Here is a 16,963-nt window from a genome sequence, read left to right as displayed (position 1 = left end):
TTTATACTTCTTCAACATTATTGACAATTTCCTTTTTTCAATATTCAGATGATAACATTGGTAAGCTACGAGCATTAGTCATTTATGAAGCAATCAATAATTGGTGTAGGAACTGACAAAGGTATACCAACCAACAACTGAAACTAATAAAAGAGAAAACCAACCTGAAATTAGATTTAGTTCATATTTGCCACTCCAAACACATTCAATTAACATATATCAGTATGTTAGTAACTACAAGTTCAGTGACTTAACTCCTCATATCCTTACTATGTAAATTGAGAATTATGAATGCTTCTGTTATAAGGTTAGACTACTTTATCAGGCCTACCTATATTATTCAACCATAAAGTTAGTACAAAATGGTAGTAAAGTTTGCAATAAATTATATCTTCCTACCTTCTCATCTTAATTACCTCGCTAATTAGTTAAAACAAAACTTTCAAATGCAAAAACTGTCTCAAACATGGCTTTAATATAGATTAATTAATAACCAATAGTCATTTAGCAATTATTATATAATTGGATGACAGTTTAAACGTTTTTTTTTTCTTCTCCTTACGGATGTCCATCTACTTGTATTGAATACGAGTATGAATGCGATAACTAGAAAAGTATGTCAACTAACCTTAGCAGTGAAATATCTAAATTTGCTAATCCCATCCCTACTACGTACCATTTCCACCTACAGCTAATTATGACCATTACTGTCCATATCTAATATTTACTATGTCTTGTTATTATATATCCATATATCGATCGGGAATTTAAGACATTGAGCTAACATATGCATATGCATGGGAAGTGGTAACTTGGGGTATACCCCACCATATTATCTCTTCTATATTATTGTAAGTTTTCTTTGATGCATGATATATTTTCATACTAATTATATCTTCTTTTTTTTTCTTTCATCATTTAGAGCCTCCCACTAATTTATATTTTATATTATCTTACTTTATTTACTTTTTTTTGGTAATATAATTTTAATTATTATACTTTCAATGAAATTTAAATTTAGTTACATCCATAGATTAAGTACTAATAATATAACTTATGCTTTTAAAAAAAGTACACAATCAGAATATATCTTCACATTTTTTAAAATCAACCATAAAATATAATTATTTTTAAATAATATAGCAAAATGAATGGATCGAAATATTTATAAAGTATAATAAAATATAATATTTTTTCTATAATGGATCATAATAGACTACTACATGTGTCTATTTGTATCATAATATAGATACATATAGTAATGTATTTTGGTCTATCATAATCTTTCATATATTAATTATAACACTTTATGCTATATTTGTAAATACTTTCATAAAATTTTCTATTCAAATTATTTTTCTAAACTAACTATACGACCCATTGAATTTTTATATAGGAGATTTTGTAAAAATAGCAACAAAATTATGATAATAGAATCTATGTCGCAACATTTTCTAAATTTGCAAAAATATCAAATTTAAAAGTGATGACTCTTTAATAGCTCTATAATTACCGTATGATAGTTCTATGATAACTTATGATTGTTGTCTCATAGCTGTCTGATATCACTAATTTTGTCATATTTGCAATATACAAAAAATTGGTGTCATGAACTATATTTTTCTATATATTTTAGTTATTTGATGCCATCTTCGTTTTATAGAAAAGTTGTGTAATTTTACTGTTAGAAAACAGTAAAAAGATGGATTGAAGGTAGCTCAACCAAATATTTATCTTGCTTTCCTTTTTGGAATACTTTATAGGTTATTTTATATGTAAAAAATATTTAAATAAAACTATATAAAATGAATTAATTATTTTCTTGTAGACATTTTTGGGTCATGTTCATTTTGTTTCTATCATTTATTTAAGTATAATAGTAGAAAATGTCACATTTGATTGTAGATATCAATTCTATTGCAAATGTTTAATAATAACACTCTTGTCTCTGACTTTTGTTAATTTTGGTTGGTATATAAATATCAAATTAATCAACTTAATTAAAGAAAATAACCAAAGTTATGATTTGATAATTAAGGAAAAAGTACAAAAGTTTATGTGCAAATTTAATTTTAAAATTGATCTCTATATTTATATAGGATCTTGTTATAAAATATATATATATATATATATATATATATATATACATAAACAATTCATATAGACTTAGGCCTTTTGCGCCTCAACACTATTCAATTAATCCTAAAACGGTACAACTTAAAACAGGTTATAAAGTTTGCATTAAATATTCCCAACCCCTTTTCTTTGCTTAAGTGTGGTTTTATTTAATACACCCTTCATCACAAGGAAGCTAAGAAAGAAAAATAAATCAATCACAAATAATTGGGAGTGAAAACATAAAACTAATTCATAATTATAAGTAGAGTACTTATCACTCTATTAATATGATTTTCTTTAGTAGGGATTTAAAAAAAAAAACACTACAAAAAATGTATCTATCTTCATATGATCTTTGCTCATCAAGTAGGCTGACATCAAGAAAGTCCGACTATAAAAAAAACGAGATTTTGATGTTTTTTGCCCATCAAGAAAACAAAATTTTTTTATTGTAGATTTCTTTGTTTCTTTTCTCACACACCCACAATTGGCAACTTCATTCTCTCCTCAATGATTAGGACTTCTACAAATTTTTAATGTACGAATGAGAATTTGAATCCGATACATCTTGTCCATAGATACACACATGTGCCCAGTTGAGCTAAACTCATGTTAACCACGTTCTTTAGCTTCTACAAATTTGAAAAACCCTAAATTACAAACTTTCAATTTAACTCATTAAAAGTGAACACAATAACTAATTTAATTTTGATAAAGTCACTTATTTTAATCTAATTATAATTACAACTTAACTTTAAAAAAGTAATATTGTATTATTAATAAATAAAAAGTAATAATCGGAAAAAATAAGTAAATATTTAAAAATATTATTGATGAATATCGTGTTTTCTGAACCTGTTAACGAGGGTTTGAATTTTGTGCTTTGTGGAAATAGTTTTTCTTGATGGACAATGTCCATCAATATATCATTTTTCATGATGGGTCTTGCCCATGATCTTATCCTAAATTTAAAATTATAATTTTTTTAATGTCCATCAAGATATCATTTTTCTTGATAGACCTTGCCCATGGACCCATCAAGAGGATTCTAAACTCATCCAGAAATCTAAAACAAATATATTGATTTTTTTATGATGGCCATTGCAAATCAAGAAAATATGAACCTCGCTCATCAAGAAAACCTAACTAACTTAAAGGGCATTGCCAGTCAGCTAATATATTATCATTGATGTTTATTGTCCATTGAGAAATAATTTTATTGACGTTTGTGGACCATCAACAAAACTAGGAAACTTTGCCCATCAAGGAAATAATAATCCACATTTTTTCACGTTTTTCATAGTTTTTCAACAAAGTAATGAGACTTTTCTTGATATACATGACCGTCAAGATAAACCTTTTATCAAGAAGAATGTTTTTTCTTAATGGTCCTTTGCTATGACCATCAAAAAATCAAAATTTACGTGCGTCAAGAAAGACCAAATTTGTAGTAGTGAAGATCATATAAATCTCAGTGCAGATGGGATAAATATAGGACAGAAACAAATTCAAACTTTAAATAAAGGTAAAAAATACACTTTCATTTAAGCTTTAAAAGCATCCCTTTAGTTTCTAAATTTTAATTTGTAACGATTTAGTTTTAGAGAAATTGCATTAGATGACAAAAATATTTAGAAAAAAACAGTCTATATGACACCTCATTTTTGTATATTGTGAATATGGTAAATATGAGTAATGAATGAAATCAGATGGCTATTTAAATTTGCTATTTTGCAATTTAAAAAATGTAGTGACATGAGTCATATTGAGTTTAATGATTTTTTTTTATGATCCAAGATTAGAAGTGATTAATTTGTAAATCATAACTTGTTACGTAATCAAAATTGATCACAATTAAATTGATTTAATAAAAAAATTTATGATAAAGACTAAAATTATTACAAATTTGAAAGTAGTGAAATTATGAAAAAATTATTAGTTCAATTTGAGTGGTTCGCTCCTTTGTTCATTGACTTTCTCGCTCCCAGTCTTCCTCCCGAAATTCATGGATCGAGTGTGTATTGGATGAAATTAGAAGTTAATAAAATATTTAAAAATATTTTTGGAACTACACTACAAAATTTGTTCCATTAATTTCCAATAAATGTATGCCCTAGATTTAGGCCCATTATGGAGCTAGAAAGTAAGGACCAATGTGTAGAGTTCTTAGTCACCATCCAACCAAAAATAAAAACGATTTTTTCGATAGACTAAAGCATTGTTGGGAGAGACACCAACTCCCAAAGCCTTTATAAAAGCGTTGGGAGTTAATTACCTACTAACTCTCGACGTTGTATAAGGGCATTAGGAATTATCTACTACTCCTACGTCGTATAAGGGTGTCAATAGTTATCTATTACCTCCCAACACTATTAATTATGTGTCGGAAGATGTTCAGAATTCTCAATGTCGTTATGGAGGTGTCCAGAGTTCTCTTTAAAAACTCTTGACGCCATTAGTTATGTATAAGGAGATATTTAAACTCTACCCCCATCCATAAAACCGTTCTACGCCCCAAACCCTAGATTCAAGCTTTTTCGCCACTCCTTGCCATCCAACACGGCCGTTCTATGTACAACCCTAAATTCAAACACACTAATCTTACTGGTTCCATCATTAAACCTGCACTAGCTAGATTCCATCATTAAATCGCCGTTCTATGTATGTAAAGATTCTTTAAACAATTCTTTTAGTTTTTAGTTTTTCTTTTTAACATAACAAGCTCATTCTTGCATTGGATCCCCATCCTTGTTTTAGATTCTAAAGGAAGGCTTTTGGTTTTTGGTTTTTGTTGCAAGGAGAAAATTTTGTACATTAAAATTGCTAAAACCTATAAGTTATGCTTTGGGGGATTATTTGGAAAATTGGCTTAATAATTTACTTTGCTTAGATGGTACCGCATCTTTTCCATCTTTAGGTTAGCATGGCGATTTTCTCCTACAATATATTTATGGAACCTAATTATGAATAAATATTTGTGATTCTAAATCTTTGTTATTTTTGTTTTACCTACATATCCCCATCTTAGTGAGTGCAATTTATATCATATTGAGAGATACTTTGTTCTCCTTTCACAAAGAAAGTTCAACTTTTTTGCAGGTGATTTTCCTACTTATCCCATCATTTTAGCCACTTAATTTTGTTGGTTCTAATGTCAGTTTGTTGTTTTGTTTCTTTATCTAGAGAATGATGGCTATTTATGTTGCATCTCACAATACAAATTGTTCGGATGATCTTCAATTAATGGTTGATGCTCCAGATCATAATTTGTTTGTAATGTGTTAGGTAATGCTTAAACATTGTCAAGATGACATATGAAATGGTTATTCTTGCCCATATACAATTGCTCTGAATCATTATTTCTTCGTGTTCTTATGTCCTTTTAAATGATTATTCTTGACTTGACGTGTAGGTCCTTTTGATAAATCGCATAATGTCCTCCTGTCACACCACAATCCGCGTAAGACAACCAAAATGTAGAAAGTAGAGTGAATAGGATGCGATTTAGCTTAAAATTTGTTATTGGTCTTATCACTAATCTTATTCTCAACTCCTTTTAAACTATCAATCAAAACTCAAAACGCACGGTGGTTAACCTTAAACGTCAAATACCAAAGCGTATACTTTATTAATAACAAGCGTTTGATGAGAACATACAATTATAATCTTTTGACCAAATAAATTGCATTTATCCAAAACTACTTAACGCCTAGTAACTTTCTCAATTCGCCGCATGCCTGTTAACCTTGTTCTCTACTTGGCCTAAACGTCTGATCCTAGAGGATGAGATTTTTAAAACGTAAGTCTAAGACTTAGTGAGGTTTTATGAAATCCTTTTTTCAATGCCATTTGATAAATCTTTTTTGTCAAATCATAACTTGCAACACAAATCAGTTTGTCAATAAACACTTTAGTTCGCCGAATATGTCAAAACGCATGCATTCAATATTCTTACCGCAAAATTAAATCAACTCGTAAATCTTATCAATATACATTTCTATAAATTTTTTAAATAAACTATTTTATCTATGTATAGTCTATACCCAGGAAAACTTTCTTAAGATGACAGAGCACACATTCGATTTTATTATCCTATTACACCTCAATCAAACTAGCAGAGCACCTTTAGTCTCTGTATTTTGCCTGAACTCGGTGGTAGCGACTAAGTGGTCAGCATAACTCTATATCCCTGACTGTGCACATTGACCGTCGAGAACTTGGTATGTAGACTACCATGGTTTTCTCTTTAAACCATTCTATTTAAACTCGTGATTTTTAAACAACTTTCTAAAAACAATTAACTTTTCTATTTCAGAAACTTCAGCATACTCGTAAATCATGACTTTGTAAATATCCATAAACTTAATAATAATTACATGCTTTTGGAATTATTTCTTAGTAACATACTTTAATACTATTTAAAACATGCTTATAAATCAGTAAACTCAATATTCAATCGTCAAAGTTTGCTTTAAACATTTGATAAATAATTGAATTTAGAAACCAACTTACGCATTTCATCACTCACAAGCTATTGCTTGTAAGGTTTGAAATCATGTTTAATAAATACTTTTAGAAATCAATGTGTCACTCACCACACTTTACTAAAGATCCTCCTCTTCCTTCTCTTTTTGCGGAGTCTTCTCGCAGAACAAACTGCAGTGCTTCACACCTTGTTTTTCTTCTTCTCGCCAAAGCAAAATAGAAGTATTTTAGCTTCTTCTTCTTTTTTCTTTTTAATAAAATTTTTCTGCTTATGACCAAATCCTCTATTTATAGAATTCTTAAACTAACTTAGTCATGTTTAACTTTTCTCCGTTAGTCAGCTCTTGCTTAAAACTTTTACATGTGTAAATTTAATATTTAACATAGTCATACTTAAATCCTTAATCTTACACATTAACCTCTGCTAAATTAGATTGACGTTTTCTTCGCCAGACCTTTCTTCTCTCCTCCATACCGCGAATAACTTCTATCACTTAACATTTCTCGTGAATAACGTTATTGTGTGGTTACATTTTTTTAGCACTCCAAAAAACCTTCATTGCAAACTAACCAACTTTTTCTCACGTAAAACTCTTATCACGAACTTAAACTTTAAGGTTTCTTCGCAAACTTCTTCTCCACGAAACATTTGATTCTTCTCCATTCTAAAACGCCCATTCTGAACACTTAGTCAAATGTTACCTCTTAAATCTTAACTTAGACGCGGGTTTCAACACCTCTCCCATGTATTTTATGTGTCATGCAAGTTAGTAATAACTGTGCTTAAAAGTATGTTTTGTTCACTACTCATTGTCAACCTCAACATTTTCTCTTCTTTATTTCCTATAATACTCTACTTTAATCTTAATGTTTTTTCTTCATGATGTTGGTAAGGAAGTGGCCTTCGTTTGCCCTTTATTGCAATCTGTAAAACTGTTTGCATGCTTTTATATTTTCAAGTATGTTAGGTTTGTATCAAGAGACTTCATGTTTTGAAGGATCGAACATCAGTGTTTTCTCAAACATGAATATTACATTATTTGCTTGCAATGAGTTATCGATCTACAGAACTTACACGTTTTATGGAATAAAAAACTCCACTTTTGTTCATCGAGTAAATTTTAATGTTTGCATGGAAGAAAATATATCTCATAAATTATGCATTGAACTACTTACCAAGGCTACCTGGAACGCGAGAATCAAATAATTCAGAAATTTTATGAAGTAGCTACGGATAGACTTTTTCAATCTCTCAATTTGACATGTTATAAGGATAGTTGTTCATCCTGATGCTTTAAGGATATCTGTCTACCATCTCTTATTTTTATATATTGTATTTCATCATTCATAGAGGAAAGGAAATGTGTAAAAGTTAGTTAATAACTAGCAAATTTTTCAATTTTTTGTTACTGCAATGCCATTTTCTTTTATGTTGAATGTGGAGATTCAATTACCATTCATGTGATGATCTAACGTATGCTTTGAATAATTTCTTGTGTTGGTTGAAATGAAAAAAAAAAAAAAAAAATTTAATTTGTTTATGATTTGTTTTGATTTCTTGTGTTGGTTGAAATTATTTATGATTTGTTTTGATTATTATAAATATATTGGTGGATCGAGGTTATCTAATTGCAGAATTTTAATTTGGCATTTCATTCGAGTTCACTTGTTGAAGATCATGGTTTTTGAGGTTTCCTTCAAAATCGGTTGTTGAAACTGATGCTTCAGTCATGGCATCGGCATCTAGGTAACTCTTGATGATTCTTGATTCTAATATATACCTTGTTGAATGTACTGAATGTTTTTCAAAATTGAAGCTAGTGCTTCTGTTGTGTATAACTCGCATAAAGTAGTGAATTAGTTATTGATATTGAATCCTGAGGATGCTTGTAATTTATATAGGCGTCTGATTGGCATGTTGTTATATTTGCAAATCTCATGACTTGATAATTCTCTTGTTGTTCATAAACTAAGTCAATATGTTACTAAGCTACATTCTGATCATTTTTGGATGTTGTGTACCATTATTTCTAAGTCTCTCTTCTACAGAGGTTGAATACCACATTCTTGCTACTATGGCTAGTGAACTGACTTGGATCTCTAATGTGATTACTGATTTACATATTTCTTATCAAGCCCCTGCTTTTGTATATTGTGATAATCTTGTTGGTTATTTCTGTTGCTTTTAATCTGAATTTTTATGTAAGTATCAAGCATCTAGAAATTGATTGCCATGGTGTGTATATACATAATGGTTTGTTTTAAGGAATTGTCCGCTCTTAAATATGGAGCAACCAAGAAATAGGTATTTTTGTAAAGAAAAACAATCAAACTCTCGATAGCGTATGTACAGTGTCAAGAGTTGACTATAACTTGGGATGCCTACAATCTTCCGACGCTTTCTTTTGTGCAACAGGAGATCCTCTCTCGATGCTTTTTGTCCGACCCCGATCTCAACGGGCATTTATGCCTCAGAAGATCGTTTTCCGACGTATTTTAATATATATCCCGATGATTTTGTGCGTCAGGAGATCTCAATTTTCTTGTAGTGAATTACATGAATCAATGAGTAATTACAATGGATAGCAATTTTAGAAATAATAATTAAGTATAACATTTTGAAAAAAATTACAAATATAGCAAAGTCTATCAATGATAGACTTCTATCATTTATAGACTCATATGATTTATCAGTAACAGATCAATATTTATGACATATGATATATATCAATTATAGACTTTTACATTAACCGATTTTAACATATTATGTTATATTTATAATTTTTTTAAAATATTGTTATATATTTAAATACTTTGAATCTAATTTCTATTTTTGTAACTATCTCTAAAGCAATTACGAAGTCATTAAATCTCAATATATATTTTTAAAATAATAAATCATAATATGTACAGTATTACATTATTTTAGTAAAAATAACGTGATATAACTTTTATAAGTTTATCCATGGTAGCCACCAATTAGAAATTAATTTTGTTGTAAGGTTAGATGGATTATCTGCTAAAATTAGTTGAGGTGTGCATAAACTGACTTGTCACTCACACGAATATAAACAGAAAAGGTAATGGTAAGTTTATTATGATATATACTTTAACATAATTAACCTTGCCAAAATGCTCCTTATATCTCTAATAAAATAGCAAAGTGTATTTATATTTGGTATTCTCATCATACTTGGATATAAAAAGTAAAACACATGTATTACCTTCGGTCCATCAAGATATATACCAATTAGAAGAGTTAGAAAGAAGCTCGGAGTTGGCAGTGTAAATATCTATATGTATATATAAATTGTAGGAAAGTCATTCGATTAAACGAGATAGTGTATCAAGTTTTTGTAGACTTGAAAAATATCAAACAAAAAACTTTTTATAACAATATTTAAATAAAAAAAATTATATTTAAACTTAGATGGCGACACTATTAAATTAAACATTAATAACAACATAAAACAACGATAAAAGTTGGCATTAATCTAAAGTAATAATAACATAAAACAACGATAAAAGTTGGCTTTAAATATAATCTTCTCATACCTTCTCTTCTTTAATTTGAACCATAGTGCTGTTTGGTTTGAATATATATATCACTCTCTCATCATCCCCACCGATGAAATTTAAGTTTATTTTTGCTTCAAGAACAAAATTTGTATGGGGCGAGAGTAGTCTGTGTGTGTGCATGTATATATATATATATATATATATAACATCATTATTAGAGAGGGTTGAGATATAATGAAATCCCATAATAATACCACTTCAAAAATTAATTATTAAAAATATTGAAACCAAATTTAGCTTCAAAATCAATTCATAACTCCATTTTTCTTACTTTGTAGGATCTTTTGTTTAGGTTAGGTCATATATTTATCAAATTCATACTCTAGTCTCTCTATTCTCAACTCTAAACACATATATATGCATGCATTTTAGTCAATTGTCTCAAAAAATTTAATTTTCTGAATTTAATCTCATGATCCCAATGATCCCATATTATTTATCTTAGAATATAGCCCTAGCATTATACACAAGAAAGTTGTTGGATTTAAAATTTGTGTTTAGATTTTGAATCATAACAACAAAAATGGTCACAAGGAAACACTTGGAAACAAAGATATTATAATAAGTAACAACTTAATGTTTTAAAACGTAGTTTAGTAAAGTATGGATGATAAATTTATTTTAATCTATTAAATTATGAGTTAAGTTAACTAGACGAAACAAAGTTGAAAATACATAAATTAAAAGTAGTACTAGTAAAACTTGTGAAATAGTAAAAATATATATTGTAAAATATAAAATGATAATTAAAGATTAAAATATCATTTTAGTTTCAATATTTCTAAATTTATTTACTTTCAGTTCAATTACATTTCTAATAATTTATAATAATGTACTTTTAATAAATCATAAATTTATTTCAATGCATATTAAAATCAGGTATTTAGAGTTAATTTCTATTGCAATCGGTCTCGTAATAATGAAAATTTCCATGCATGAAATTTTTTCACAATTTTACCGCAAAATTAATATTTATTAGGAAAATCGCTAAAATAGTAAAACTCACAAAATATTTGAATATTTATCTCTGAGCCCTATTTATTTTTTGGAAAAATTAAAAAAAAAAATGCTAAATGAAGTATGGAAGTATAAATGCTAATCTGACTCAAAACTACCAACGAATTAAAAAGGAAAACCAATAAGCAGCCCACACGTAATTAAATGCCATTGATTTCCTCAACAGCTGTGACAAATGGAAAAGATAACCCCCCACTTTATAAAACCCCTCTTCTTTTCTTCCTCCTCCCTCAAATCAACCCCTCCGATCAAATCCGACTCCTCCCGCCATGGTTTCCGGCGAAAATGAACAGAGCCTCGTTCACAGCTTCAGAATCTCCTCCGTCGGTCCCGGCCAAACACTCGGATCCGACATCTCCTATCACCTAACCGGCCTCGATTTGGCCATGAAACTCCATTACATCAACGCAATCTACTTCTTCGATTCCGAGGCCAGCCACAGGGTGACACTGCCACAGATTAAGACCGCCACGTTCGTTCTATTCAACGACTACTACCTCACGTGCGGTCGGCTACGGCGAGAGGATTCCGGGCGGCCATTCATAAAATGTAACGACTGTGGCGCTAGGTTTATTGAGGCAGAATGTGATACCACAGTGTCGGAATGGCTGGAGATGATAGGCGACGATTGTTCACCCATGAAATTGCTGGTTTCGCAGAAGGTCATCGGACCTGAATTGAACTTTTCTCCTCCCATTTATATACAGGTTCGTCCCCTTTTTCTTTTTCTCTTTCTTTTTTAAAATTATAATTTATAAATTAAAATCGACATTTAAATTTTTAGTAAACTTAAAAATATTGGATTAAAATACTGATGTCTAACATATGATTTGTATTTTGTACTTTAGAGTATTAACTTTTTTTCTTTTTTCGACATAAGTATGTGAAGTATATTACAACTTTTAATCACTCACACTCAGAGTACATAGTTAAGTTAGATTCATATTAACCTTATATTTCTTTTTATAAAACTTTATTATAAAAACATTATTATTGTTGGTCAATGTAATTACTTTCTCCAACGTTACTAATTATTCAATTCTTCCCACTCCAATGGTTAACTTATTTTACTAACTTTAAATTTAAGTGTGTTTTTAAATAAATTTATTAAATAGAGAGCAAACTAATTTTACGAACTTGAAATTTAAGTGTATTTTTAAATAAATTTATTAAATAGAGAGCAAACTAGTCAACATGTTTATTATTTATATTGTTTTTATATTCTTCCAATTTTTATTAACTAAATATTATAAAATATTTAATTATCTAAAGTTTCAATTTAAGTGTTTAGTTGTTATAGTTAGTAGATCCGTTCATCAACCCTTAGAAAGAAAAACTAAGTTAGGATAGATTAATTTTATTAAAATCCTAAAAACTAAAAACCAAAATGAAACAACAAAAATAAATAATTGAAAAATTGTATTAGATGACAAATTAGTTTAGGTATTTTTTGCAAAAAAAAAAAATATGCTTGAGGTTTTGATTTTGTAAATATAGTAAAAAAAAAAAAATCAAACATGAGATTTTAAAAAGAGTAATATTTTACTAAACAAGATTTATTGATAAATTATCGACATCAATAATTTTTTTAAAAATATTTAAATAGGTCAACTATGTTTGTTACTTTATATTATATTATCAATAATTTTTTTAAAAATATTTAAATAGGTCAACTATGTTTGTTACTTTATATTATATTTTTATTACTTTTTCAATATATTTCTTTTTTTTGTGGTACATGATTTTCTTACCAAATATTATTAAAGATGTTAGAATTCACGTGGATATTTGTATTTTAAAAGTGAATAGTAGAGCCTCAAGTACGACAAAATAACAAATTTTATCTTAGTTATGAATAATATACTACTAATAAAATTCTTTCATTTATCTTTTAGTTCTAAGATAATTGATCCAACTCCAAAAAAATTATGAAGAAAATAGTGAAAATATTAACAAAAATGTGGGTTGCATCTCACGACTTTAATCATACACATAATAATAATTCAATTATTGAAGATTTTCAATAGTTTTGCCCTTTTTCAATAACTCTCTTAATAAATTTCTTTTAAATTATTTTTTAGTTCTCTATAGACAGGTGAATATATTCCTATCATAAATCTTATTAATATATCTTTCTTATGAATATCAAACATCTAACCCCTAGTTTAGCAATTCAAATATTATGAAAAAAAAAAACATTTTTTTCCATTCATTTTGAGTTTAGTCTAAATAAACTAATTGAAAATAATTATAATTAATTAAGTTTTTTATTATATATTTCTATCATTTTTATAATTTTTTCAATTAAATAATAAACATCACCATTAATTTTTAAAAGTAAGCATTTAATGAAAAATGGATATTTAAATCAACCAACTCGGAACATAATAAATTTCTAAAGATCCAACGTTACACAAATAATTAGGCTCTAAAATATTATATATTTGTATAAAATTAGTTGAAGTGTGATCCTTATCTTTTACTAAAAAAAAGTATATATCAGTTTCAGAAATTAATGCATGCATGGGTGTAAGTGTACCTTTTTTCTTCGTATAAAAACCTAAGTTCTGGCAGAGATTGAAAGCTAAACTCCAACGGTGTGAAGTAAACCTTTCATCCTTTTCAAAACAAATAAACAAATAAATATTTCATATATCCATCTATCATTTTCATATATATTTTTTATTTAAACCTTCCATATATTCATCTAGCTTTGTCATTGCATATTAAATTTTTTTCCCCAAACAACAAAAGAACTAGAACTCAAATAGAATATTTGAAATTTATGGATCATTCAAAACCAAGACAGTTAATATATACATTTTAATTACCAAACAAAATTAGTTTGCGTAAAAGAGATTTTCGTTGTACATACATAAAACTATTGAAATTACACAAGAAAGATGTCTATCGAATTTTAGTCTAATGATCATAAGAATAAGTCAACGAGAACATATGTCTCAAAAAGAAATTTGTATTGAGCTCAAATTTTTGGATATTTTTTTTCTAGTTTTGATTCACATTCTTTCCTCAATTATTGGAAATTCAGTAGGGAGAAACATGTTTAGCTTTAATGAGGGTAGTAAATGGAGAGTGGGTTTCTAGTTGAAGGTGGGCCAACCTTCACACACGTATATATAAATTTTTGAGTTGGGCGTTTCTATATTTTGATTTCAGTACTTTGAAATTTGTTCAATTTTAGTTTTATGATGAATTGTTTGAATCCTAATAATTTTTTTATTTTATTTTTATTATTATTATATATAAAAGAAAGAAAATAGAAAAAGAACACAAACTACACAATGAAAATCTGTTAGCGAAGCTAATATGAGCTTAGTTCCAACTGGTACTGTATATTCCTGTAGACAAGAGGTCCTTATCTGTTAGCGAAAGTGAATTGATTTTTTATTTACTGTGTAAGAAAAAGAGTTGGTTGTGTAGGTACGACCCTAGTAATTGTGCAGTTAGAGTTCTCATCTTTTGGACCATAAGATTTTGATTAGTTAGTAAAGTAAAATGAATTATTAAGAAAACGATAGTGGGGTTATTGAATGAAAACGAGTATAATGTCAACATATATTGTCTCTTTCGGATCTCTTCAAGAAAAAATTAAAAGTAATATTGATTTAATATGCACAAGCCTAAACAAATAATTGCACGGTAAAAAATAGAACCAATTCAATTATTCTTAAAATACAAAAGCTATATCATAAAATTAAAAAGAAAAGAAGGAAAAGCCATAATATTTGTAATACAAACTAGAATTTTGCGGTATAGTTCAATTTTGATAAAATGAAAGACGTTGTATTGTATAAAGGTAACGAGATTCAAATGCAAAGGAATGTCAATTGGGCTGACCTGGGCCCACGTCCTCGGTGACGCCTTCTCCCCCGCCGCCTTCATGAACTCCATCACCAATATGCTCTTCGGCGCCGCCACCGCCCTTACATCTCCTCCACTACCTTCCCTTGGCACCATCACAACCACTCCGCCTCCCAAACCTCCAGTCTCTGCCTCCGCCAAACCCCCACTTTCCCTCCGCCGAGTCGACCCAGTCGGCGACCACTGGATCCCCACCAACAAGTACAAAATGGAATCATTTTCCTTCAAATTAAACCCAACCCAATTGGCCAATTTACAAACCCAAATGCCCCACCAAACCCCACCTTTCGAATCCATCTCCGCCGCTCTCTGGCATTCTATAGCCAAGCTCCGGCGAGGCTCCGAACCCACGACGGTAACTCTCTGTAAACTTGATCCAGTTAAACAACAGGGGAAAGTAATTGGGAACACCCAAAAGATCAGTACAGTCAAATCTGCTGCGGCCGCTGTCTCCGACGTCGACCAGAGGGATCTGGCGGCTCTGTTGGTTGGTAGCGCGGCGGACGACGAAGGGGAACTCATTGAAGAGGCTGTGAACAGGGACGATGGAGTGAGTGATTTTATTGTTTACGGGGCCAATCTGACATTTGTGAAATGGGATGACGCTAATTTGTACGGAAATGGGATCATGGAATTGGATTATGAGAAACCCAAATTTGTGTACTACACCTTGCACGGCGTCGGAGACGGTGGAGCGGTAGTGGTCGTTCCTGGGCCAGTAGACGATGGGGTCAGTGGCCGGGACGACCGCGGAAGGTTTGTGACTGTGATTCTGCCGGAAAATGAAGTGGTGGAGCTGAAAGCTGAGTTGATGGCTAATGGAATGTTCCTTGAGAAACATAAGGAATGAGTCAACATGATACTTTGGAACGAAATTAAGAAAAGAAGTTTTTTTTTTCTGTGTCAAATTTAAGAAGATAAAAATTGAGGTGTTTTTCACTTTGTTGTGTGTTAAGAGATGTACTAGAATAGTAAAAATACTTGAAAAGAATAATACTCATCAACGTAGTGATGAGCAAAAGTTCTGGAAACTTAGTAGATTCTTAGGATATAGTGCATTTCTAGTAAGTTAATTAATTTCAATGGAATGTAATACATTATTAGATGTGTCTGATAATAATAGATACTATTGGATGAAAACGAAACACATTAGAAAGTGCTTTGAAAATTTTACCTATACTATGCATATGTAGAAATTGGTGAAGAAATAAATAAGATCTGTATTCAAGGTTGCATGGGAATTAGTACATGCAAAAGTTTCAAGTTGCTGGTTAAATATTTTAGTTAAAAATAAGATTAGAGTTGAAATGGAAAAAAATGGGTAAACAAATAGTAATAATAATTAAAAGAAAATATCAGTTTCATTTGAAAATGGAGATCATTGAGCACTACTCCAACTTGTTTATATTTACTCATGCAGGTGTTTGACTTTTACTCTTACTCAAACTAGTAGCGGCCAATAAAAGTAAATCATTTATCATGTCAAGAATGTTTGGGTTGAATTATTATTTTTAATGAAAAATTTTCAAATAGACCGAGAATCTTTACCTCCAACACTCCCCAGCTTTCTGTGATCAAAAAGTTCTAAAGGAATAATTTGAAAGATGAAAATTTAAAAATTATATATCAAATAAATAACTAAAACCAAACCCTAAATCTACCCAACCTTAAAAGATGGGGAAAAAAAGAAGTTCCTATGGTATTGATTTAAAGTTATCAAGTATCCAATAATCTCAAACTTCCCAAAACAAAGTGTCATAAAACTAAAAGAAGATTTAAGGCAGAAAGAATCAAGATGAAGGATTTACAAAGGATTCTTCAACTTACCAACATTTGTTTCAATGATTGTGAGAAACAGTAACACCTGCTACCTATCAACTTC

At 29.5% G+C, this 16,963-nt stretch overlaps 1 protein-coding gene across 1 annotated transcript; it reads left to right on the top strand.

Annotated features, from left to right (window-relative positions):
* The first annotated feature begins 11,410 nt into the window (after positions 1-11,410).
* Positions 11,411-16,322, top strand: LOC101208064 (protein ECERIFERUM 26-like). The gene is made up of 2 exons (XM_004138966.3): positions 11,411-11,906; positions 15,017-16,322. The coding sequence occupies exons 1-2, from the start codon at positions 11,469-11,471 to the stop codon at positions 15,929-15,931; spliced, it is 1,353 nt and encodes a 450-aa protein (XP_004139014.1). The 5' UTR covers positions 11,411-11,468; the 3' UTR covers positions 15,932-16,322.
* Positions 16,323-16,963: the final 641 nt, after the last annotated feature.

Source organism: Cucumis sativus, chromosome 2, assembly GCF_000004075.3.
Source record: "Cucumis sativus cultivar 9930 chromosome 2, Cucumber_9930_V3, whole genome shotgun sequence".
In the NCBI taxonomy this organism is placed as follows: domain Eukaryota; kingdom Viridiplantae; phylum Streptophyta; class Magnoliopsida; order Cucurbitales; family Cucurbitaceae; genus Cucumis; species Cucumis sativus.
This window is presented reverse-complemented; position numbering and strand designations above follow the sequence as displayed.

Bases quoted from the DNA above. Each gene is read 5' to 3' on its own strand.
- LOC101208064 (XM_004138966.3), top strand. From the start codon at position 11,469: ATGGTTTCCGGCGAAAATGAACAGAGCCTCGTTCACAGCTTCAGAATC. The intron at 11,907-15,016 runs GTTCGTCCCCTT...TATTGTATAAAG, and splicing joins CTCCTCCCATTTATATACAG to GTAACGAGATTCAAATGCAA.